This window comes from Astyanax mexicanus, chromosome 11 (assembly GCF_023375975.1).
Source record: "Astyanax mexicanus isolate ESR-SI-001 chromosome 11, AstMex3_surface, whole genome shotgun sequence".
Classification (NCBI taxonomy): Eukaryota; Metazoa; Chordata; class Actinopteri; order Characiformes; family Acestrorhamphidae; genus Astyanax; species Astyanax mexicanus.
The window spans coordinates 30,835,205-30,863,077 of NC_064418.1; the positions used below are offsets into that span (position 1 = coordinate 30,835,205).

General features: G+C 36.8%; 1 protein-coding gene across 2 annotated transcripts; it reads right to left on the reverse strand.

Annotated features, from left to right (window-relative positions):
- Positions 1–27,873, reverse strand: itga6a (integrin, alpha 6a). Of its 2 annotated transcripts, XM_049484554.1 has the most exons (26): positions 27,586–27,873; positions 16,350–16,477; positions 15,555–15,634; positions 15,123–15,384; positions 14,828–14,959; positions 13,585–13,798; positions 13,274–13,467; positions 11,899–11,993; positions 11,420–11,547; positions 10,837–10,926; positions 10,681–10,742; positions 9,260–9,429; positions 8,439–8,582; positions 7,652–7,767; positions 6,406–6,577; positions 5,806–5,889; positions 5,636–5,715; positions 5,428–5,505; positions 5,222–5,324; positions 4,922–5,098; positions 3,954–4,049; positions 3,738–3,848; positions 3,529–3,627; positions 2,468–2,593; positions 2,141–2,261; positions 566–701 (listed from the first exon to the last, which is right to left on the reverse strand). In XM_049484554.1, exons 1-25 carry the CDS (start codon positions 27,765–27,767, stop codon positions 2,154–2,156), a joined length of 3,231 nt encoding a protein of 1,076 aa, XP_049340511.1. In that variant the 5' UTR covers positions 27,768–27,873; the 3' UTR covers positions 566–701; positions 2,141–2,153. The 2 variants fall into 2 exon arrangements, with proteins under 2 accessions (XP_049340510.1, XP_049340511.1); XM_049484553.1 differs by lacking the exon at positions 2,141–2,261 and having other exon boundaries at positions 1–701.

Below are 27,873 nucleotides of genomic sequence, written 5' to 3' on the forward strand. Positions count from 1 at the left end.
TTTCTAAGTTTAAATTTTTTTAATCAATGTAAATAACAGCCATCATTTTCTTCTCTCTCCACTGGTAACTCCAATCCTCAGAATACGATTGTGCTTGTGACACTTTTCTTTTTTTGCTTTAAAAAAAAACTTCACAGTTTAAGAAATAACTTGGAAAATCTTTGGCCTATTAAGATTGAGACAAAAAAATAAATAAAAAAATATGTAAAAGAACTTCAATATTTACAAAATCAAATCATACTCAGTACTTTAGAAATAGTCCAAGTATACAAACAGAATGTAAGGGTTGCTCCAGTTTCCAGAGTATGTGCAAAGACTTTTCAGGCGAAGTAAAAACAAAATATATCTTTAATTTACACTCAACCATTGCCTGATCATTGCTGTTTTTAAATCCAGTACACAGAGTCTTTCTCTTGCAGTTTGCTTCTTCGGTCTGCCAACACAGACTGTATGAAGTCCTGAATCCATGTCCCTGAATCTTGATTGGACACCAGATGGTCCTACAGTGTTTCAGACAATGTAGAAAAGAAAACGTCTCAGGAGTAGCTCTCGTTCTCACTCCACGTAGTCATCCACTGCTTCTTCTCAAAGGGATCGAACATGACGCTATCATCGTTAAAGTGGCGTGTCTCCTTCCGGATCCTCACAGCATGGTATTTAGGAACACTGTCATCATTCTTGGAACGTTTGAAAAATCCACACTAATGAAAAGAACAGAAAAAATTATTCATATCAGTATATTGTATATCTTTGATGACTTTATAAGACATGTAAAAAAGCTTTTGAAGGCTGAAGGTTTGGAACAGTGTTTCTTTAACCTGGTCCTGGAGGCACCCTGCCCTGCAAATGTAATGCTTTATCTTTTCCCCAACACCGCTGGTTGAACGAATCAGCTAATTAATGAGGGTATGGGAAAGCAGGGAAAGCACTAAAATATGCAGGGCAGGGTGCCTCCAGGACCCTCCAAGATTGAGAAACATGTACATAGACTGCGCATACATGCATTTCATAATCCGATTATAACTGGATTCTTGCAAATATCTTATTATTAGCAGTGGTAGCTCAGCACTTAGCGTATCGAGCCATCAAAAACAAGACTGTGGGTTCAATTCCCATTCTCTGCAAGCTGCCACTGTAGGGCCTTTGAGCAAAGGCAGAGGCTGCTGCCTGGGTGTGGCAGCGATGGCTGTCTACACTCCGGGCATGTGTGCTCACTGTATTTCACAGAATTTGTGTATATGTGTGTGCTACATTCCTTTCTAAGTATAATAAATATCTTTGTTTTGTCTTGTCTATTTAAAAATAGTGTAGATTCACAAAATCAATTAAAAGAGCTATATATTAGCTCAGTTATCATATTTTAAATGCATGTATAGTCTTTAACTCTTAGTATTCTCTGATTTCTCAGTCTGTGCATGAGTGAAAACAGACCTTGGCGAATCAAATCATGAAAATCAGCAAGCAGCATTTTAAACTGACACTGAAGGATTTAAATAACCTTCATATTTTAGCTGATGTGTGTTCATATTGAGTGCTGATTTCTTAACAAATACGGCATTGATTTTACAGGTCACATGTTTATGTAACGTTTTAATTCTGTGAGATTATTGTCTAGTTGTTAAGAAAAAAATATTGATCTACTTTTCTAAACTCTGACTTTTCCCATTGTCTAAATCATGTAAATGCATTAATCAGATTTCTGACAAACTCTGATGTTGTGCAGTAATCAGATAATGAAAAGCATGTAAATAACAAACACACTGTTTAAAACACAACTTTAAAAAAAGCACATATTGTTGAAAGGGCATGCTCAACATGTAAAAAGCATTCATAGCAGTCAAGCTGGCAAAGAAGAAGCAGCTTAAAATAAAACTTAAGAAAAAAGGAAAGACAAATAGGAAAAGTGCTGGAGAAAGAAGAAAAGCAACAAACGTGATACGTGCAAATGAGCAAGCATAATCATTTCTCTTGTTCACATTTATAAATTTACACAGTACTGACACAGCAAGGGAGGCACACTGTTCACAAGAAAGCTTTCGGGTCTTTCTTTTTCTTTTGGCAAAGCAAAAGAGGCGTTAGTGATTGTTAAAGCTGTGCATCACTGCAGACTTGGGCACGCTTGTAATCTTGTATATTTTACCCAGGCTAGGCCTCTAGGCCTCTGTGGACAGCTTGTCTTTGTCTGAGGGCTGAGCATGGATCTCAGCTTTGTGATACGCTGCATCGTATTGGTCTTTTTTGGCTCGCTTGAAGAAACCGCACTACAGAGGGAGCAAGGGGTTTGATCACTGCAAACAACTGATGGCAAGGTCTGTGCAACACTTTTGCACAGTACAGGTTAGATAGACATTAAACCATAAATATCCAAACGTTACCAAAGCTTTAGCTAACTGGAAAGACATTTACACTATAATGATGGCTTGATAAATTATGACTATTGTCTTAGGTCTGTCTCTATTGGGCTTACCTTCCAAAGTAGAAGTACTAATAGAGCTAGCATCAGGATGCCAGCCAACACAGCCACCAGGATTATCCACCATGGAACCCCACCATAGTGAGCCACAGTATTTTCGGGGAACACAGTCAGTCTCACCTTTGGTAAAGAAAAATTATTAAGTATGTTGAGAAATGTTTTTTGGCACATTCACATCCAATGTTTCTTTTTAAATCAATGATATTATTAAACATATAGCTTTGGAAAAAAATAAGAGATCACTTAAAATTTATAAGTTTCTTTGATTTCACGAAATTGAAAACCTCTGGAATATAATCAAGAGGAAGATGGATGATCACAAAACATCAAACCAAGCTGAACCGCTTGTATTTTTGCACCAGGAGTGGCATAAAGTTATCCAAAAGCAGTGTGTAAGACTGGTGGAGGAGAACATGCCAAGATACATGAAAACTGTGATTAAAATCCAGGGTTATTCAACCAAAAATTGATTTCTGAACTTTTAAAACTTTATAAATATGAACTTGTTTTCTTTGCATTATTTGAGATCTGAAAGCTCTGCATCTTTTTCTTTTGTTATTTCAGGCATTTCTTATTTTCTGCAAATAAATGCTCTAAATGACAATATTTTTATTTGGAATTTGGGAGAAATGTTCTCCGTAGTTTCTAGAATAAAACAACAATGTTAATTTAACTCAAACATATATCTATACATAGCAAAATCAGAGAAACTGATTCAGAAACTGAGGTGGTCTCTTAACTTTTTCCAGAGCTGTATAAGATAGAAAGCAGGGAGTGCCCTTTATATAATTACAAATTTAGAGGATTCCATGCTTTACAAATCTCTAAAACTCTTAAAAGGACTGGTTAATGAGCTAGTTAGTTGAATCAGGTGTTTTGCGAGAAAGCACTAAATGTGCACTTGATTTTCAGGACCATTCACAATAGTCAAATTCACTATAACTAATTATAAAAGGACACTTTTAGACATACAGTGTATCTTTTTTTCCATATATTTTGTCTCCAGTATGTCATATAATATATAATATAATATAATGACTATTGACTAATATTACCTGTGTCTCAGGGTTTTTCAGCACAATGTTCTTGGCAGAAACATCGAGACTGATGGATGCATGCACGATCACATCCAGATAATTATAAGATGAAAATTCCTGTTTTGGAAAAAGAAGAGATAACATTTCAGAGGTAGCACTTAATCTGCGTGCACATTACCAGTACACAATTACATTATATTCATCATAATGAAAATTTCCAAGCTTACTTCAATGAATGTAGCATTCCAAAGCCGTGACCTCAGAATTATGTCTGCACTACTGTCCAGGTTCAGCAGAGGGCACTTGATCTCCACACATCTTGCATCTCCAAGACAGGACTATAAAAGTGCAACAAATTCCGAAATTTAGCACATCTTTAAACAGGATTATTTAAATGAACAAGGAAAAGGATGGATAGAAATAATCATTTCTAGTTCACTTACCAGAGTTTTGTATTTCCTTTGATCTGTAAAAACTGATGTTTTGCTGGTTTCTGTGCTTCTGCTTTCTTCTGCTTCACGCTTCTTCCTGGATGAACGCTGAAGGTACAGGGCAGGAAATGGTTAATGGGGAAGCAGGTTTATTATAATATAGCCTAAATAAAGAGAGTTGTTGTGTTGATTAGTCAGTTTATGAGGTTAAGTATTGCTTCACAATCTAGAGGTGGGCGATATGGCCCTAAAATAATATCACGATATTTCATGGTATTTTTGCGATAACAATATTCTTGGCGATATGACAAATATTCAATTAAAACATAATTATTCAAGAATACACTACTGCAACAAAACAAAAATAAAATTGTATTATTGCATACGATATAATATGGCACACCCAACTAAGATAAAAAAAAAAAATACAAGAATTTTATCAGATTTGTAACAGAAGTCAATGATTCAGAAAGTCATGATACAAATACTACACTCCAAAGATCTCCATATATCCTTTCATCACAACAATTTTCTTTAGATTATGTAAACAATGAACAGGTCAATTAGAAGTCCTCTTAGAATAAAATATATTTACATTCACTTATTATTTTTTTGGTTACCCTATAAACTTTTTTAGAGGATGTTATTTGGACAGCAACAATTTAAGTGTTGGCTTACTGGTAAGGTCAGTTGTTTTATAGAACTACAAGTGCCTCTCAAAAATTTGAATATCATTGAAAAGTTACATTATTTATTGGCTTACAGCCAATGAAAACCCAAAGGCCAGTGTTTCAGATCATTTTAATATTATTACCAATTGGTACTTTTGGCAGTGTGGGCAGTGTGCCAAGTCGTGCTGGAAAATTTAATCTGCAGCTCCATAAAAGTTGTCAGCAGAGGAAAACATGAAGTGCTGTTCATTTGGAAATCAAGGTTTCTGGAGTCTGGAGGAAGAGTGGAGAGACTTGTGGATACTCTACCTCGGTCAGTCCCAAAAGGTTTATCTCCTTCTCAGGTGAACATTTGATCTCCTCCAATTCTTTAGAGTTGATCTTCACCAGGTATAGAAGCCACCTCCCCGTGGAAGTTTCTTTAGGCCACTGGATGTTGAGATAGGCTGTGCCAAACGATTTCAGAGGCTTGCCCAAATTAATTACCTGATGTACAAATGTAAAATTTTTCAAGATCAGTATTTTATTGAGGAAAATGACATGATTGTATTCACAGCCTTTGACACTATATTAACAGATATATTTAAAAATCATATCTACAACATTTACCCTGAATTCATAATCGATCAAACTGCCAACATCCTCCTCTGACTTCATGGCGCTTTCTCCTTTAACAACTCCTCCAAAATACACCTGAGAGGGCTTAGCAATCCTAATTCACAGCAAATAAGTGTTAAAAATAAAAAATAATGTCCACTTTACACACTGTAATTGTTTCAGTCAGTCGTGCATATAAAGTAAGAGGTGATGCAGACCCTTGCACAGACAGCAGAAGCTCAATCATAACTTTAGCCTTCGCTCGTACTTTACGCAAACCCTCCTGAAGGCTTGTTCTGTTGAGGAAAGTATGTTTAAACTCATTAATCCAGAGGTTTTCATGTAACAATAAAAAGGTGAAACAATTAACCATGAATGAACACAAAACCGTTGTATCCCGAAACTAGTTTATAATCAGTAACTCACGTCTCCAGCTGGAGATCAACTTCGACTTCTGTGGTGTTGAGTGAGATCCTGGCAGTGCTCAGTATGATGTAAAATGTGACCTATAGCATAATATAAGTACCATAATAAGGTCAGTACAGTCAGTTACAGTATGATAAAAATGAATAACAGTATTGTGTGTAAATGTGTACCTCAGAATCTCTTTTAAAAGGGTTTCCCAGCTCACAGTCTGCTTGGGAGCCATTCTGATTGGCTACACAGATCACTTGTTTGTCCTGAGGAATATAAATATTATTATATAATAAATGAAATTCAAATTAATGTATCTTTTAACATTTCAAATATGATTTACGGAAATATACAGCTCTGGAAAAAATTAAGAGACCACTTAAGTTTCTAAATTATTTTCTCGGATTTTGCTATTTATAGGTATATGTTCGAATAAAATTAACATTGTTGTTTTATTCTGTAAACTACAGACAACATAATCACAGTGTTCATGCATCTTGGCATGTTCTCCTCCAGCAGTCTTACACACTGCTTTTGGATGACTTCATGCCACTCCTGGTTCAAAACTTTAAGCAGTTTAGCTTGGTTTAATGGCTTGTGATCATCCATCTTCCTCTTGATTATATTCCAGAGATTTTCAATTTAGTAAAATTAAAGAAACTCATCTTTTTTAAGTGGTGTCTTACTTTTTTCCAGAGCTGTATATCACATAACATCAGCACAATTATTGCCCACAATTACTTTTTAATCTTTAAATGTAATATAATAAAATAGTTGCCTACTTTGCTGCTCATGCTGTTTCTGTGGGACCTGAATCCAGAGTATGAGAGCAAGTCCCCAAACTGTCCTACAAGTTTGGCTTCATGAGCATCATCTCCATTCCTGTTCCTCACTGTGACTTCCAGAGCGATGTCCTTCTGATCACTCAGAGAAACAACCGCAACACCATTCTTCCTGTAAAAGACAACAAAAACACACATCAATATACTGAAATATGGTTTAATACTGAAGTCGGTTATATTAAGACCTGATGTATGTAAAATCAATCTATGGCAAAATTTGATTCAATGATGAGCCAAAAGTTGTCTCAAGTGTGCCTACGTTATTTACAGTTTTTTAACTTTTTTTAAAAAGCTTTGTTTATTGAGTTTTTAAAGTGCTTGGCATTTACAACATAAGTATGCTTGTGAAAGGCTAAAGTACAAAAGACCAATTATTGCAAAGGCTAAAAAACACATAAAAAGGGTGTTGGGGGAAACTAAACCAACAACAATTTCCTTTTTTAATAACTTTTCCATGCCTTCTAGGCAACATTTCATGGCCATGCGGTATTTAAAACATCAGTGCAGACATGGACAATAAAATAAAAAATCAACTAAAATTATAATCAAAATTGTATACAGTAGACCTAAAATAAATCTAATAAAAATGTTTACACACAATCTTCAATAACAAAATGTGTGTCAGATTCTGAGAGCTCCATTGTAAAGGCCTACATTACTGAACTAACTCTGTGCTGATGTATTTATTTTTTTATAGCTCAAAATAGATTTTCTTTGTCAGTAACATATTTGTACACCAAATTTCCACTGCCTATTTGTATTTTTTCAAAACTTATCCACTTATCACACTTTTCTTGTAGACCCTTAAAGTGTGTGATTGTAGTGTTTTTAAACTTAACTCACACAAAACACTCTGCACTATTTTTAACACCAAATGCAAAGCTATGGCCATGGCAACATTTCTATCCTGAGCAAACACATCCTCTAAATCAGTTGCTGTCCATCACAAAACATTAGGCCAAAGGCAAAATGTTAAAACTACTGTAGTTACATTTTTGCTATTACAGTGGGAGTAACAATACCACAAATGTTGTGATAAATGAGCCAACAGTTAAGAACCAGAATAAAATCTTTTTTTTTAGTTTGTTTTGCTTGTCCTGTAATGTTGCCACTTAGGATATACAAGGTTTTTGACTGCCAACAAAAGCATGCTTCATATTTTATAGTCCACTGAATTGGTACTTACACAGGTAATGGGGGAAAGATGTCCTGATTGGATTCTCTGTAACAGAATCTGTACTGAAGGTGCAGGTTACTCTGGCAGATGTTATCAGTCCCACACCCTTCCTTTAGGAAGTTGACCTGAGACAGAAAATGAAAGCACTGGTTAGGCTGCATATGCTTGTGTCTCTACAGCTACTGTATGTTTTGATCATAAACTGTGTATAGCTGGACAGAGCATCGTCTCTCACAAGTGAAGTCACCACAGGTCGAGCGCCCCCTGCTGTTCGGTTGCAGAAAGCTGTGTAACCTCACCCATCCCCAAAGGTTTCAATGGCAAAACAGACAACTTTTAATCACGTACCTCCATTATTTAAATGCAACAGCTAGTGTAACCTCTGCTTATATTGTTACATTTTTATATCCCCACAGAACTCGCTTTTTTTTTAAGTTAATCAGCTCTATTCAAAAAGGTGTGGTTATTGTAAATGGGCTGGGTTACACCTAGCTGGGGTGGGACCAATGACAGTATTGGTGGGACCATAGACTGTGTATAGCTCTGTGGAGGCAGCCCTCAGGGGCAGGGTTATTTAAATGAGTGGGCTGTCTCGCCACAGTCTTTCTCCCTCCTCTGGTCTCTACTGCGCAGACTCGGGTATCAGGATCGCCAACATGGCAGAAGATTTTGGCTTCATTTTCGTTGAATGAGTGGGAACGACGACACAGCGTCCATCTTTATTACAGTTTCTGGTTTTAATGATCATAGTATTGTTTAAGAGAAGTCAAGCAGTAGCTGCACTGTACATGTTTACCTCTGTGCTGTTTTTGCTGGGCAGACTGGAGTCCAGCACTGGCACCAGCTCTGGTAAAGAGTTCTGTCTTTTGCCTCTTTTGGCGCTTGCAATATCCACAGACACCTCAATGGGGATTGCTCTGAGCTTATCCTTGATGTTTTCCTGGAAAAAATAAAAATGTTTGATGAAAACTTAACACACTTTATTAGAATAGTCCACGGTGAATGCTTTGTAAACTCTTTAATCATAATATTAATATCAACCCAAAATCCTAAATCCTAACGCTGAACCTGCTCCTAATCCTAAACCTCTAACTCAGATTCAAAATGTTATTAATTAATTAACAATAAGAACAATAAGAAAATTGCCCCATAAATTATGAAAGAATGTTCAAATAAATCTGTTATAAATTATTTTTTTCTGTTTATTAAAAAAATGTTTTAACATATACCTTTTATATTTCAGTTTGTTATGGGTAAATATCATACATATGGCATGTAACAATGTATTTTTGTATATTTTCTAATATGCTCAGCAGCATGTTTTTTTCAGTTATTAAAAGGGAATATATCATATATATAATGCTACAATTTATTTTCTGTAAAATGTGTAATGTACTACAACATGTACCTTTATACTTTAGTTTTTATAGGAAAATATCCCACATATGGTATGTAAAAATGTTTTTTCTCTATATTTTGTAATATACTAACAACATGTATCTTCGTATTTTAGCTTTTTATTGGGAATTATCAGATTCAAGATTGTAAGCTAATTATAAGGTGCAGTGTTTAATCCTATTTTGCATTTTGTGCTTGAAGACAGTGCACATCTGGTACCTGCAGCCGGAGTTTGGTCTTGTAGCAGGCTCTCTTGTTCTGCCCTTTGAGCTCCAGTGAGCCTGTAGACTGGAAATCCTGATCTGTTGGTTTCTTATCCTGGAAGGACACTCTGGAGGGCATTCCCTGCTTCCTGCGGACTGACTCTGCCTCCAGTGTGTAGGAAATCCCTGCCAGAGTAAACACATGACATGATCGGTCTCAATGCAGGAATATTATCAATGACAACTGTGACAGTGTGCATTAAGGAAAGTTAAACACTTAAAATTTGCCTCTCATTCATCAGTCCTGGCCTGAACATATCATAATTTTCGCACGATAAGGCATGCCGTATTATAAGTCGCACTTACAATAAACGTCTATTTTTAGGTCTATTTTTATACATAAGGCATAGTACCGGATTATAAGATGCATTTTATGCAACAATAGTAACTAGTAACTACTAGTAGGAACAGGGGTGTCACCATGTTTTCCTTCTAAATTCATCAGGTCTGGCCACTAGGTGGCGAGACCTGTAAAGCTAAACTACATTAAGTAAATTCTTAATTCTGTAATTAAAAAAAAAAAGCATTTCAGACAAGTCAGACAAGTCAAAAGATGGCTGGATGTTAATCTACACAGATTTCTCTACTAAAAACTGTTTATTTGTGTGAGTAAAGTGCTTCCGTTTATTTACAGTGAGCTTAAATTTACAGATTTCCACTAAAGCTGAAGCATTAGCATTAGCATTAAAGGTTAGCGGCTAATGCCACCAGACCCCTGAACCCCTGAGTCTTCCGGTAAGCCAGAGTGATATTAGCAAGCAGTTCATCCCACGTAGCTTGTTTTAATATGGTAAATGTGCAGGCTAAAGTCCAATATACTCACCTCTGAACAGTAAAAGAGCTAGCGTGGTTAGCGGCTAATGCTAAATGCTGCTCGAGCAGTGCTATCCGGGGTTAGCAGCAGGCTACAGGCCGATAATACTCACCTCTGAACGGCAAAAGAGCTAGCACTTAGCATGGTTAGCAGCTAATGCTAATACTGCTTGAGAACTAAACTGAAACTCCTGTATAACGCTGCACTTCAGTGGAGTGGCTTTACTACTCCTTACAACCTGACTAGCAAAATTAATACTTAAGGTGCACCAGATTATAAGGCACACTGACAATTTTTGGGAAAATTAAAGGATTTTAAGTGCGCCTTAAAGTGTGTAAAATACAGTAATTCACACTGTCTTGCCATAAAAACACTGGCCAGCCTCATTGACTCAAGCTAGCACCTCATAACTCACAAACGTCCGGGGTTCCCAAGTTCCTTATAGTAACACTTCACAAACAGTTTACATACTGTGAGCCTTGACTTTTGGCATTTTTATGTAGAATAATGTTGATCATAAATAGTAGAGGTTTAAAAACCCAAATCAGCTAATTTATACTTACTTAGTTTAGGACTGTATGTGGGTGGGTTCGCTTTGTAGGTGAAGCAAGCTTCAACATTTAAGCTGTAAATAAAATAAAAAAAACGTAAATGTGATGGCTTAAAAAAAACATAATCAATGTAAAATACATTCCAATCACCATGCAAAAACATCTTACCAAATACTGTTGCCACATGTTTTCTTGGTCAGATCAATTTCCCTTGGTGTAACCTTGATTTCTTTCGTCATAGTGATGACAGGTCTGGACCTAAAATAGATTTTAAGTTTTAAGTTTATTTGCAGTTTTGTAAGATAGAGACAGATAATTGGTGATTGTAGGACTGTCACAATAACTACTTTTTATGTAGTTATTATGTAATAAGATATGTTGTCCCTGAAAGGACTGCAATAAAGTATATTATTTAATATAATGATAATACTGTATAATGGCAAAGTAATGCAATTACACCCTTTATATAGCAATGATATTATGGATATTCAAACACTGGAACTTTTAAAAAATAACCTAAATAAATAAAACATATATTTTAAAGTGGACATACCAGCTCATTCATTTTCATGGACTTGCCATGTTAAATAAATGCAATAACCAATAGTTCATCAGGAAAAAAATGATTCTTTTTTAAATTTATTTCTATTTTTATCAATTTTTTTCCCAAATTTATGATAACTGTATGATAACTTAATATTGTAATTACCATGATAGGCCTAGTTGATAGTAAACAACATATGATGCATACCTGTAAATAAACACTGAATCGGATAGAGACCCAACAGCCAGATCCGGATAGGAGTTCTCATCCAAGTCCATATTTCCAGCCAAAGAATAGCCAAACATCTTTATACCATGCTGCTTCCCTTCCAGAACCTGAAGCACAAAGCAAAAAAATGTAATATATATACCATGCAATGATTACAAAACACAGCCTACTGTACATGTTTTACTCAGTGGCCAGAGAGTAGCCTTATGTAATACATCACTAGTGAAATTCAGCGAATGGTGGTCCAGGTCTATAAGTACCTTTGTAGTTTGCTGTGAAATTGTCTAAAATTGCTCTCCCTGCCCTTTATCATAGTAATGGTGTTTTGCTCTCAAGGCTGTTATCCATTACAAAAGCCCATAAACAGCAGAATAGAGAGAGCCAGGAAGATCAAGAGGTTAGAGAATCAGAGAGAGATGTAGAGATGGAGCGAGCGGCCGAGTGAGATAAAGAGAGACCTGAGCTGCTTTAGTGTTTATGCCGTCCGCAGATCCATGATAGATGTACACTCGTCCTGAACCCCCATCTGCATAAGGAGCACCTACTGCAATATCTGCCATAGAAAAAATAAAGGAGGTTAAACAAATCATGCAAAGACCAAACAAACTAGTACACAGATGAACTGACACTTTGGAATATAAAAAGAAGAATTAAGAACACCAGTTAACTACCAATGTAAAAAAAATATATATATATATAAATATATATATATATATATATATATATATATATATATATATATATATATATATATATTAGCCTGTTTAACTGTGAAAAACTACATCTCAACCAAGTGTGAATGTCTGCTGCCTGACATCCTGACATAACAGAACTCGAAGCTTGTTCAGCTGTCAAATGACGCTGCATTCTCAGCAGTTGTAAAAGATGCAGTTGTTTGCATCATGTGGCTAAGAAGAAACACATGCTAGCTTTCACCCTCCTAGCGGAGTTTTGTGATGTGACAGGCTTAGGTTTGTCATAATAACTACGTTATCTACTTATTGTACAGTATATGGACATTGCCTTGGAACTGCCATATGTATTTGTTGTTGGGCTTAATATCGCCTATTCTGTGTAATTAGCAAGGAGAGCCCACTGTTGTAAATGAGGACATATGTTGACTTTTATTTTATTTTATTTCTATTCAAAACTCTCAGATTTAAATTCCAATTTCTAAATATGGTGAAATAACTAAATGTTAATTATTATTTAAAAGAAATGCTTAAATGTATTATTATATGTATTATCTAATTTGAGTGGCATGAAATGGTCCAATAATGGCAATAATATCATTTACTGAGAATATTTAAAATAATGGTATTAGTGTCAGGTCTATTTATTATCTTGCTTTGTGGTAACAGGGTCTTGTGCTTGCTATACTGTTGCTTAGTGATTGCTATAGTGTTGCTCCTTGTTTGGATTGGTTCCCAAGGTGATTACTGTGGTGTTGCCATCATGTTGCTAAGTGGTTGCCAAGCAGTTGCTATGGTATCTCAGGTGGTTGACTGGGTGTTGCAAGTGATACTCATTGCTCTGATTGTATGGTATGTTTGTGGTACCACAATTAAAAGTGTATTTTAGCTAACAACTGCACATCTTCTCCTAATTGGTCCCAGCCTGCATGATTCTGAATTTTAATTAAGAATTTAATTTAGACTTTCTATAGCATTTCTACAATCCTCATACGCACACACTGAATAGGTTTACAGACAGCTCATCATTTCATTATTTGGGTCAAATTATTTCTTTCTTTCTTTCTCATTCTGTTTCTCAAACAAACAGACATACTATAAATACCCCACTCAAAAGCACAAAGAATCCAGTATACCCCACCATCATAAGAATCCAGGTTGATGTCACCAATCTTCTCCACCACCAGTCCAAACATGGAGTCTTTAGTTCCATTGAGGCGGATGGGCACCACACTGCTCCACTTTCCAGCCCTGTTCATGTAGATGTACACAGCTCCGCCCACCTCCCCATCTCTCTGAAAGAACTGAGGAGCTCCCACCACAATGTCCTCCCACCTGAATTAATATTCAAACATTAACAAATTAATACATTAAAAGTTCTCATTGGCCCTTTTTTCAATTTTTGATGTCAGAAGGTCATAAAAGCAACAAAAGTGAAATTCTTTGCTGTACCCATCTCCATTCAGGTCCACTACTACTACATCATATCCAAATGAAGAGGCCAGTCCAGGTCCTTCCAGAATGTATACTGGTGAGAGCATGCTGGACACCTCACCCTCTTTCCCCAGCAGGATTACCGCTCCACTGTGATTGGCTCTGGGAGCTCCAGACACCACAATCAGTTTGCCCTTCTCAGTAATGCTGTGGCCAGAATCCAGAGAGAAACCTTGGGACAATAATCCAAAATATTTTCAGATTGCAGAGAAAAAAAAAAATAAAACAAGAAAAACTTGACCTTTAAAATACTATTATCTTGTACTTTTCTATAATGTAAATAATTACATCCAGAAATACTGCTGGTCTGCTTATCACCCTGACATAGACTGTAAAAGGATTTCAGTAAGAAATATAAGTAAGCATTTTTGACGGATGCAAAAATAGAAAATCATATCTTAAATACAGCCCTGGAAAACAATGAAACCACTTCAGTTTCTGAATCAGTTTCTCTGATTTTGCTATCTATAGGTATATGTTTGAGAAAAATGAACATTGCTGTTTTATGCTATAAACCACGGACAACATGTCTCCCAAATTCCAAATAAAAATATTGTCATTTAGAGCATGTATTTGTAGAAAATAAGAAATAGCTAAAATAATAAAAAAGATGGAGAGTTTTCAGACCTCAAATAATGCAAACAAAACAAGTTTATATTCATAAAGTTTTAACAGTTCAGAAATCAATGTTTCGTAGAATAACCCTGGTTTTTAATCACAGTTTTCATGCATTTTGGCATGTTCTCCTACACCAGTCTTACACACTGCTTTTGGATAACTTTATGCCACTCCTGGTGCAAACATTTAAGCAGTTCAGCTTGGTTTGATGGCTTGTGATCATCCATCTTCCTCTTAAATATTCCAGAGGTTTTCAATTTGGTAAAATCAAAGAAACTCATTATTTTAAAAGTGGTTTCTTATTTTTTTTCTAGAGATGAATAACACTGCACATAAAATAACTGAAGCTAATCGTGGATGAAATTAATACAGAACATCAGATTGTCCTTTAATAATTGACACACACTATACAAAACCATGTAGGGGGTGGTAGTACTATTTATTCCATATAATGGAAAACCTGTTGCATATGCATGACCCTTTCCATTCAAAATCCTTTACTAAACATTTATTTAAGAATACATCTAATACATGTTAGGCAAATATGTACCAACAAAGTTAATCAGGAACAGTTCAAACTCACCTAAGTAACTGTTAGCAGGAACAGGCACCAGTTCAGGGTTCAGACGACTTTCATCTCCAACCTCATATGGTCCATCATCATAAAAGCCCATTTCCAACAAGGTGTTGTTCTTCTGTTCTACTCGCACAATGCCTGAAAGACACAGAGGAACATAGATCAGGGCAAGAGTATGCACATAGCAAACTAAACCTACATTTGTGTTCTGTTTAGTGGTTAGCTACAGTAAACAAGACACATCTTTATCTATGAACTGTACCATGGAAAGTAAGTTTCTTTAAAGCTTCTTGAACTCTACCTTTCCAGTTGTAAGCTCCTGGGGCTCCAAAGATGAGGTAATGGTAGTCATTGGTAAAGGCGGCAGCCAGGCCCTGCTGACAGGCTCCGAACCTTTCATGACCTCTGGCACGCCCTTCACAGAACTTCCAGTTCCCACCATCCTCGTCTGACTGGCTGTCAATGCTCAAGTCCTGACTGAGAACGTAGCAGCGGCCGGTGATGTCACGTGACTCTTGTGGGCTGTTCACAAACAGCCGCCTCTGATAGCGGTGGGCACATGTCTAACAGGAAAAAGGAGAAAACATGATTACCTCTACTGTTTACTATTTACTTTAATATTTGGAGAAGCCACATAAATGGAGAATGAGGCAATTAAACAATAATCTAACTGTACAATATATATGGCATTAGCAGTTTAGCATGAAGTAATGTATTTAGTAATGAGTCTTACCACAATCTTTCCACCTGGCCCTTGACTCTGCACAGTTACACCCATCCACTGATTCTCCTTACTCTCCTTTTGCGCATCAGCTAATGGCAAAACATTCAAAATAATCTGTTAAATTCTGTACAGAGTGCAAAATTTCAATCTTTTTTAAAATAAAATTATCATATTGCAATGCTATTTGAAGGAAAATAAGGGTTACCAGGATCAACACATTATTACAAATAAATACTGATACAGTATAAATTGATATAATACTTATTGATCTACAAATACAGTACAGGAGTGATGTGTAACGCATGTGTAACATGTCTAACACAACTTGTCCGATATCTTGGCACAGTGCTTGAAGAGGTTCCTAATAGTGTTCTGCTATTGCAATAGCTATTGCATCAATAGTGCTGTCGTCATATTGGTATGCATGCACCCAGTCCAGAAATGAGCAGCCGTCTGCCAATGGTGCTGGCACTGGTTAATTCTCATTGGTATTTGTACTGTAGGTCGCCCAGACCCCTCATGTTGCTGGTGCATGCTTTCTTTTATCCATTGCTGCCATCCCACTTCCTGAAGCCCTATGATGCGACCCCTCTGGAACTCTTTCAACTGCTCAAATTGCTTTCAAATTCTTTTACAAAGGCACAGCATGAGTCCAACTAGAAAGCATGCACACCCACCATTCCTGTCAGTTGATTTCCTGTGGTTGGAACAATTTTTTAAAATATTTTTTGATGAGTGTTTGATTTTGTAAAAATGTAAAAAAAAAAAAAAAGAGAGAGAGAGTTTTAGATTTGTGTCACTAACCTTCATTGTCAAACTCAATCCGATTGCAGTCATCAGTGTGGGCGGTAATGTCACAGCTGTACAAACCCCCGGTGATGTTAGCTCTCTGATAGGCTAAAGCTTTGGCCCTGGGCGCTCCAATCAACAATCTACAAAAAAGTCAATAAAGCCAACAATAATATTAATAATTAATGCACTCTCAGGATAAAAGAACACCTTTACACTCAATATAAGTGATGTATCATTAATAATCCATGGTGATGCCCTATAAAATAACTTTTGTATTTAACCCCTGTCCAAATAAAAATCAGTAATGAACAAAGCAATCTGTATTCCTGTGCATTCTTGTGTTTGTACTACAGAGATGTTTTGTCAGACAGTAATGTGAGGATCAGTGTGATGATCAGGAAAGATGACAGCTCACTTTAGCTCCAGCTGTCTGTCTGTCTCCTGTTCCATCAGCCAGCTGGACTAGCTCAATAATTTATGCAGACCACCATCATCACACTGGGCCAATTTACAAACAGTACTAACCATATCCAACATAATTTACAAAAGCTGCTTAGTTACACTGGGAATAGTGTTAGCAACACAGTGAATTAGCAAAAAGTTAATGTTTATAAGAGTACTGACTATAATATAATCATATACTGTTTCAGATAATGCCCAACATACACTTTATCTTACCTTTCTGGACAGTTCTATTATATATACAAGACAGATACGTTTATACATTTTAAACATTTCTCACTAAGTTTAATTCTGATTTGGCTTTCTGAAGTCTACACTGTAAGAAAATTCTCTTTAGGACTGAAAATTATTTGACTCGTGAATAGGTGCGTGCCATATCTTTTCATACACAATATATCTGTAATATCATGATTTGAAAAAGACTTATTGTGATAACAGCAAAATTACGCATAAAAACAGACTGTTAGTACTGTAATGGTTTAAGAGTATTTTTTGTTGATTACATTATTACATTTGCCGATTACTATAATAAACACTACATGCTCAGCATGTATGTATGTTATTATTGTGGTAGTTACATTACACAGTTTTTATGTATTTTGTTACATTATTTTTTTGCATGAAATCAGTAATATACATAATTTATTTACCCTTATTGTAAAGTGTTACCTATTTTTTTAATCCCAAGAATGTTGTTATTACAAAAATACCCTGATAAATTGTAATATTATTTCATGTCCATTTTGCACAGCTTTACTGTAAGGTTTTCCTTTAATCTTAGGAACGCATAAACTAAGAAATCAAAAACCACTCAGGCAATTAAATGGTTCTTGCATAAAGAACTATTTCCTTTACTAAAGAACCTTCTATAAGAGTGTAAGTAAGAGTAACATGCACCATATCAGTGACTTAAGCTAAGTGCAGAGTGACAGTTATCATAAAGAAACCTTTCTAAAAAGGCGTTTGGCATGTCCTACTGCACAGTAATGAAAAAGAAAAAGTTACTTCTGGACCAGCAGAGCACATAGGGAACTTATTGTTGGACAAACGACTGCAGGAAAAAAAATGGAGACAGGCTCATTTTTTCCAGGCAGGGCTGGGTGGACTAGGGCGTAGGGGTGACCAGCAGAATAGGACACATACAAGCATGAGGAGGGAGAAAAGAAAGCAAGATTTTAAAGGAGCTACTGTTAACAGATTTTACATGAAGCCACAAGCTTTCCCACACTACTGCATGATTTAAACGAAGTGAATGAAGTATTGGCTGCTGACTGACAGAATAAATATCCCACACATCAGGATGAAGAAAATTAATGTCTTTTTATCTATAAAAATTGTTAATTTACAGTATGAGGAAAAAAAATCTACTGAAGGGTCAAAGGTCAAAGTAGAAATATCGTATTCCATCTCATGCCAAAAGTACTGAATGGAGGACCACCATTCCAGAGAACACTGTTCCACTGCTCCACAGCTCAGGCTGCATTGGTTCTTTTCTACCCCATGTCTGGCATTAGGCCTGGTGCCAATAGGTTCGTGTTTCTTTACTCCAGAGTCCTATTCTGTTGCACTATTCCTCTACAGGGACAAACCCAGCTGTATGAGTGCATTTGTACATTTGTACATCTTTGCCAGCAGTGGGTGCAACTTAAAGTAGCTGAATGCCTTCATTCATTCATTACAAGGTGTGTCCACAAACATTTGGACATATATAGTGTATATAAGCATTCACTGTTTTTACTGAGCTACAAAAAAAAGAGAACACTAAAGATCTGTCCAAAACATGATACTGGTCAACATTTCCACTGAACTGGGTGGAGTAATTGACCAATTTACCCAACAGCAATACAACAACAGATCATGTAGGACTGGGCAAAAAGACTAAAACCTTTCATCTTGATATGTTTCAAAGAAATGGTGACGATAGGAGACAATATGATTCAATGACAACATTAACAAAGTATGATCATAAAGGATTGGTATTAAAGTGTGAACTTATTGTTTAATAACTTCAACAGCACTTCCGTATTGATCACCTCACCTGATACCAGTGCAACACACAGTAATACACCGCTCTGGAAAAAAAATAAGAGACCACTTCACTTCCTTTCTGAATAAGTTGCTCTGATTACTATTTATAGGTATATGTCTGAGTAAAATGAACATTGTTGTTTTATTCTATAAACTATGGGAAACATTTGTCCCGAATTCCAAACAAAATACTGTCATTTAGAGCATTTATTTGCAGAAAATGAGTAAAGGCTAAAATAATAAAAAAAACGCAGAGCTTTCAGACCTCAAATAATGCAAAGAAAACAAGTTCATATTCATAAAGTTTTAAGATTTCAAAAATCAATATTTGGTGGAATAACCCTGTTTTTTAAATCACAATTTTCATGTTTCTAGGCATGTTCTCCTCCACCAGTCTTACACACTGCTTTTGGATAACTTTGGATAACAGTTCAGCTTGGTTTGATGGCTTGTGATCATCCATCTTCCTCTTAATTATATTCCAAAGGGTTTTAATTTGGTAAAATAAAAAAAAATAAGTGATCTCTTATTTTTTCCAGAGCTGTATATTTTAAATATTATTAACATATTTTTTATGGGAGAGCATTGGACTGGCCAAGCACATCTCCAGAGCTAAACATTGGGCATCTGTGGGGCATCCTCAAACCAAAGGTGGAGGAGCACATTATTAAGTAGTGGAGGAGGTTTCAGTGGCAACCTGTGAAGCTTTAGTAAAGTTTCGTGCCCACACAATTTGGCAATTTTCATTTACACGGTTATACAAGCTGTACACTCACTACTTTCCAATGTATCAATGTGTCATATGTTTAGCGTTGTCACATGAAAAGATATGATAAATTATTTACAAAAATGTGAGGGGTGTACTTATTTTAGTGAGATACTGTATATTCTACAATAAAGTTTGCACAAGATTATACTCTGTGGTGTATCACCAATCCAGAAACAAAACAACCCAATCACATTCCATTTTGACACTGAATCACATTTGTTAACTGGTTAACTGATGCTATATTACAATATGGATAAATATAAAATGGTTTTGATTAAATGGTTTCAAATATATCAATAATTGTGACATACTGCCCAGTTCTAGTTGTCACTGTTGTTAAACATTACAAACGAAAAAAAAACTTGGAATTCTCTTCATTTCCTGCAAACATTTGCCAGGAAGAGGTTTAGTTTGGCAAGTGAGAGCACACTACAGTGCAACAAGAGTTGTAGAATTTAGCACGTCACTGAAGGACAACATTGGCATTTACTCGCCACGGCTCGAGCACTTAGGTCCAGCAAACTACTCAACACGTTGAAAACAGGCCAGTCATTATAGTGGAGAGAAATCTCATCTTTTCATCTGTGAACCCAAAGCCACTTAATCTGCTTTACGCCATGGGTTCATTCAGATGAGTGGGCAGCCAGGCTGTGGGAACCACAGAGCGCTACACAGGATCTTTACTGGGTCACTCGGCCATAAGGATGAATGAGAGGCTTCATGCTGATCACAGGATAATGGTCATTGTCCAACATTTCCCATATAGACTCAATCCTGGCCAAATCACGCTTCAGATCATGGCCCCTATCGCTAGCTCTCTCTCTCTCTCTTAGCAGTAAAAAGTGTGAACAGTAAAGCAAATGCTCTGTAAAGATAGCCAACAATGACTGTTTTGACTATGGATCTCAAAGAGATCTACGAAAGAAAAAGTCTACAGTCCAGTCAGTATATTATGATGGAGCACTTTTGTAGTTCTGTAATTACAGACTGTAGTCCATCTGCTTCTCTGCATACTTTATTACCCGCATTTCACTCTGTTCTTTAATGGTCAGAACCTTAAGAAGACCACAACTGAGCAGTTACACTGACATGATCAGGGTGTTTTTGTGTGTGTTGTGCTGATATGATTGAATCAGACACAGCAGTGCTGCTTGAGTTTTTGAACACCGCTGAACTGAGAAATAGTGTCCTGTGCCCACTGATGTACTTTGAAATACTAGGGGATAACCAAAACAAAGTGCACAGCAACAGATCAACTTCTGTATCTGATTCTGACATCTACAAGCACTGGCGTATGAACCAGAATGTCAGAAATGATACCCCAGAAAAAGCAGACGTCGTTTTAAAATAAACTTTTATTTTGAAAGCCTGCCGAAATCTGCACCCCCTCCTTTCAGGAGCGCGTTTCTAAGTAAAGTTAGCTACAGCGATTATCACCGCCTTTTTTCTGGAACATGGTGCGTAGGCACTGCCAAGTCGGGGTGCTTTTCCTGGCTGGGTGTTGATTTAGGCACTACTACATTGCTGAATTCAGCACCCCCCTGCCAGGATAAGCACCCCCTTACAGAAGAGGTCAGTGTAGCTTAGAACAGTATCTTGGGTATTTCCATTTTCTAAGTTAAATTAAAGCCAGGAACACATGGCTGCACACGCTCCCGAGAGGGGGTGCTTTTCCTGGTGGGGGTACTGAAATCGGCACTATTAAGTCACTATTAGTGTGGGCTTTGATTCATTTTAGCAAATGTGTCCCCCCCCCCCCATGTCAAACCTGCTTCTATGCCTTTGTCTACAAGGTGGAGCAGCTAGGTAATGAGTGAGTGAACAGTGAGTAGACACAGTGTTTAAAAACTCCAGCAGCACAGCTGTTTCTGATCTATCATACCAGTGTAACGGTGGTGAATGGAGGCTAATAAAGTGTAAATGCAGAGTAAAAAAAGGGCTACACTTGGGAATGACAAAACTATGTGTCCTATGTAGTCAGTTGAGCTGAAAATGGACAGTGAGTGCAGAAATAACAATTGCAGTCATAATATTCTAAATGGACAACGTGTAGTTAATGGACAAAGAACACAGAAGTCATCCGATGTGAATGTAGAGAATTTGCCAGTCTACCAGGCCACCACCCTAAAGATGCCACTCCCAGATTGCTAATGCTGCTGAGCAATGTCAGGGTCAAATGACCTCACTGTGGAAATCATGATTTTTTTAGACTTTTCAGCCTATCTAAAGGCATTCAAGACATGCTTCCATTCTGATCTTTAGACATGTTTATTTGTACCCCTCAGTAACTCTAGAAAAGGGCCAGATTTTGATTAAGTTCAATCCAGGCAGCTGTTAAACATCTGTAATTCATACTGGCACAACCAGCGCCACAATATATTAAAATAAATATCACACAACCTGGATAAAATGATGGAATCTTTAGTATTTTAACTTCTGCAGGTTTTGTCAATAGTTTTTGGTTGAACTAGCATTTTGTGTGTATGTGTGAGTTTGTGGCTTGTGCGTGTGTATGTGTGTGTGTGTGTGTGTGCATACACAAAGACTCTAGTTACACTGTCCACAGCTGTGTCTTCACAGCCAGATGGGCTACAGCAGCTGGTTGATGCCTGTCACTTTCCCCAAAAACTGTACCCTTTACCAAGCCCTACCAACACAAGCAGTGCCAGTAACAGCAGCTGCCTCTGGCCTAGCAAGCTGAGTTCCTAAGCACTTTTTCATATCCATAAATAATTGCAACTGTTCAGGAGTGGGCATTTCATTCATTTCCAAGAATGAGTGTACAAAGACTCACTGCAGTTGTTCGGGATCTGTAAGATAAGAAACGTCCTCCGAACCACATTACAGCCTAATCTGAAAGAAATTTTGGGTCATAAGCGGGGGAAAATTTAGAGGCATGAAATTCAGTCCTGGAATTAAGGCCTAAGATTTCTGTGATTCAAAGCATACGAACCAAATTGTGAGCTATACAAGCATATTTTAGATAAAACAATGAAAATAGAAGGAAAAAAGTCTACAGTCACACAGCAGATGAAAGTAGCCCAAATAAAAAAAAAAATCACAAAATCAACAATGATGTTTATTTAAGGCTGTTCACGCAATCATTTAAATGTGATCTTTAACATTTATCTGAAAGGTTTGTACTGTGTAAAACAGAAATGCTTCACATGAAGTTTCAGTTTCACCTTTGCCACCGTCACTTTACAACTTTTCAGTTCCCATTTTTGTCCAAATTTTGTTCAGCTATTTCTTTAGAAATGTAAGTCTTCTAAAAGAGACATTAGTCCAAATATTTCATTATCTCATCAATGAAACTATTACTCACTGCTGTTGTCCATTTTTCTGTCTACCCATATTTATTTTCCTTTCCCATCATGCCCTTTTCCCCTTCTCTTTGTTGTAAAAGTCATATGAATTGGCCTAATTTGGAATTGAAAATGTCGCATCCACACAAACAACACGTATGACGTAAAAGATCAGACTTGTGCCACCTTCACCAGCAAACCAAAGCATATTATTCAAAAACTGAATCTGTTATTTTAGCACCTGCACTAAATATTCACGCTAACATATTTCAACATATATCTGTCTTTTCACTTACAGTACAGTTAGTTGTGTAGTGAATCATGAATAACCTATATTAAGAAAAATCTAAAACTGGAAGTTGCTAATGCTCTTCACTACTATATTACTGTGCTCTAGGCAATCATGCACCTGACAAAAACCAAACAACACCATACAATAGAGTTATTGTGTTGCATTAACAGCTAGCAGTATCTCAGTCAACCTGCAGTTGCAGTGTATAGGTTTTCTGATTTGTACCGCTTTGGTAAAAGCTTGCTTCCAGCTATCCCCTGTCTATCGGGTTACATTAGCACAGATGGCCTTGTGTATGTATAACCTCCATTCTCGGGTGAAGCAGTAAACAAACACCAACCCCATACACCATCATCCATCCTGAATATTCACAGAAGCATTGATTGCTTTCCTTGCAGATACTGAAATATGACAAAAGAAAAGTTGGCTCAGCATTTGCCCCTTCCACTGTACAATCCACTGTGTTTACACTGTCCACTACATTAGGAGTAGTGTGAAGAAGGCAGATCCTGCAGCAGACAGAAGGTAGCAGTGATTGAAATCTGGCCTGTATTTTGAGTGTGACCTGCAGATCCCACATATATAGTTACACAGAAAACTGATCGCCACCTGTAGACCAAATACATGATCCTCCCACAGACAACTGCATAACTGATATAACTGCCAGGATGTTGACAACTTCCAAAAACTCCATCTAGCCCATGAGAAACTCAACGAGAGACTAAACCATTAAGGAAACCCGATTCCCAGTCCAGCATGACCTGCTGCTCATTAGCCAAAGAGTCCAAGGAGTCCAACCATAGCTTTAGGAATAGGGGTGTAACAATACACTCAGCCCTGTGATTCAGTTCACGATACTGTATTCCTAACCCAATATTCTTTCAATCTTTTAAACTCAATTTAAATACAATATACTTTTTCACTGCACTGTTTATTAAGCCCTTTTTAAGCATGTTTAAAATGTTCATTTCTTCTGTTTGTGCGAGTTTCTAAAATTTTGTGCCAATTAGAAATAGGAATAGGCACATATACAGCTCTGGAAAACATTAAGAGACCACTTCAGTTTCTGAATCAGTTTCTTTGATTTTGCTATTTATAGGTATTTGTTTGAGTAAAATGAACATTGTTGTTTTATTCTATAAAATACGGACAACATTTCTCCCAAATTCAAAAATACTAATATTGTCATTTAGAGCATTTATTTGCAGAAACTGATATTTGGTTGAATAATGCTGGTTTTTAATCACAGTTTTCATGCATGTTGGCATGTTCTCCTCCACCAGTCTTACACACTGCTTTTGGATAACTTTATGCCTTTACTCCTGGTGCAAAACTTCAAGCAGTTCAGCTTGGTTTGATGGCTTGTGATCATCCATCTTTCTCTTGATTATATTCCAGATTTTTTTAATTTGGTAAAATCAAAGAAACTCATCATTTTTAAGTGGTCTCTTATTTTTTTCCAGAGCTGTGGATTTACATTGGCCCCTTAAAACCAAGATCTTTCACAAACCTTAGATAAAATCTCATTAGAATTTTAGATCTATTTCCAAACACTTAAATACATATAGCTTTAGGTGTTTACTCTTAGTAACCAAGTTTAAATAAACCCACATCCCTCCTTTCTCTCTGTCTTGCTCTCTCACACCCACACTCGCATATGTGAGTGTGTCTTTTAACACCCTCTCTAACACACACACACACACACACACACACACAAAAAAAAAAAAAAACACACCACGCTTTGTGTGACACAATGCCCTCTCACCTTTGGACACCATACTCATCTTTATCCCTCCTGCTGTCCACTCATTCAGCTCTATCTGACGCATGACTGCTCATGCAGCCTATAAGCTCAACACCGTCTGGTCCAGAAGCTATTATATATTAACCCACTGCATTTATCACACACAAATATACAAGTACATGTCTCATATACTTTGTTCTAACTTTGGGTTGTGAAGGTCAGTAGCTGTTCAATGTGGTTTTAATGCACTACTAACAAGCAACTATATTTACTATTTTATCACAGTTAACAGCTTAACATCATTATTTGATGACGGTCAAACGCATACATACTAAAAAGTCAATTTGGCTACTTTTTTACCTTTACAAACAAGTTCATTCGTATTTTCTTTCAGAATTAAGGGTATTAAAAAGAGTTTTGCATTGCAATTGCATACAGAAACAGTAGCGTTAGTGAGGTCAAGATGTTGGGACAGTCCTCAATCCCCAACTCATCCCAAAGGTATTGGCCTGAGCACCATCATTCCAGAGAACACAGTTCCTCTGCTCCACAGTTCAGCTCAATCCCGGTGGGATTTAAACCTCTTTAGCCCATGTCTGGCATAAGACATGGTGCCAATAAGTTAATGATTCTAATAAAAGACTCATATTCTCTCTATTCTACAGTAAGTTCTTCTCTACAGTAACTAGAAAAGCTAAGTAAACAACATCCAATACATTTAGGATGAATTAGGATGGAGTTGTTATCTTGAGAAAATGCAATCAAATCCTTACAACAATGATCCAACATCTAATGTAAGACCTTTGTAGAAAAATAAAGGCTGTTTCTGCATTACAGTGACAACAAACTTCCTATTAATCTCCTTCATTCCAAAAGGAACACTAAAAGAGCAGGTGCAAAGAGCAGCAAAGCGTTGGACAAACACTATATAATTACAGAACTAGGTAAACGCAGCAGATTCTTTAGGCTTATTCTGCTTTCATTACTCTCTTGATCAGCCTGCTGCTGTTTCCCCACTCTGCGCTATTAGTGATTTAGATTTCATTGAGGCATTGTTAAGATGTTAAATGAGTGCAGCCCAGGCATGTGGAGACTCCTCTTTGGGATTGATCCACTTAGAAAGCGCATTGAGCACGGCATTGTTAACTTGTAGCAGCACTGTTCAAAAGCTCCACTTCCCCCAACACAAGACAGTCCCACCACAGCCACTTCTATATTCAATAAAAGTTACAAGCTCTATCATAAAAACACTGTATTGGCGACTTATTCTAGAATTGTTGGTACATTTCAAGATTGGAAAAATTCTACTCAGTCTTGATCATTTGGCTCTGTTAACCATTTTAACCATATTAAGACATGAACATTTTCTCGAACTAGGTTCCTCACACAGCATGGAGAAGCCGAACAGACTGTCCAGGTCTTTGTCTTTTCTCAGAACAGTCTGGGTGTCCAGCACCTGTCCACAGAACCAGCGGGAAAATCCACCAGCTGAAGCCCACAAACACACCTCGAGTTCCCATCACAACTGACAGGCTGTACAGTTTTTTTTTACCAAACATTTACTCAAACTAGATTCCATGTCTAAAAATCTATATCACAATAAAATACCATATGTGGCAAATAATAAATATAGATGTGTCAAACTCTAAATATAGGAGTTTGACACATCTCACCTTTCACGTTTCCTGTCAGAGGAAGTGGCATTACTGGGTACAGGTCACATATTGTTTTATTAGGTGTTTATGCAGATTTAAATGTTTGACCAGGACATATGGGACAGAAAAAGAAATTATAAAATTATATAAAATATATACAGCTCTGGAAAATTAAGAGACCACTTAATGATGTTTTTCCTTGATATCACCTAATTTAAATCCTCTAGAATGTAATCAAGAAAAAGATGATCATCACAGGCATCAAACCAAGCTGAACTTCATAAGTTTTTGCATCAGGAGTGGCATAAAGTAATCCAAAAGTAGTGTGTAAGACTGGTGGAGGAGAACATGCCAATATATAGGTTATAGAATAAAACAACAATGTTCATTTTACACAAACATATACCTATAAATAGCAAAATCAGAAAAAAACTGATGTTGTTAGAAAACCTTTATATTCTACAGAAAATAGATATTAAGTGCAATTAACTGTATAATTGTTAGATAGAGTAATTGTAAATAGATTAATTGGTAAAATTAGAATTTGCATGTGAAATTAAGAATTCCTGTATATATATGTATAAATAATGAGGAGGAGATATAATAAATAATAAATTATAAAAAAAAGTCAATAGTGGGGGTTAATATTTTGTACAAATATAAACTGTGTCTAAAGTATACAGCAAGCTTAACTAATACTGAAAACGTAATATAATTTATATTTTTATTTAAAACTGGCTTATTCATGATTTTTTGTTCAAAAAACTTCAGGCATATTTGGGAGGCAAAAAATACCAACATTTTTGTTAGCTAAAAAAGTAAGATTTTAGGCGAGAAGCCGAACTATAATTTACATTTTGAGTGGAAATAATATAGCAGGTGCATTAAGAGACACGGGCTAAGTTACTTAACCATGACCACTTTAACCATGAAACACAATTCCTCCATGCTCAATCACAGCCATTAATTCCAGTGCTCCCAGTAGCTACTCACATTCTCCGGTCCTCGGGCTGGAGCTGGCGGTGCAGGGCGATGGAGAAGCCGAACAGAGAGCCCGGGTCTCCGTCTTTCCTCAGCACGGTCTGGGTGTCCAGGTTAAAGGCGGCTGCACCTGTCCACAGAAGCAGCGGGGAAATCCACCAGCTGAAGCCCACAAACACACCCAGAGCTCCCATCGCGACTGACGGGCTGTAAACGAGCCTAAATCCAGCGCTTCAGCTGCTGCCCTGCTCTTCACTGAGGAGAGAACACCGCGCTTCACCATTCACTCTCATCTACCGC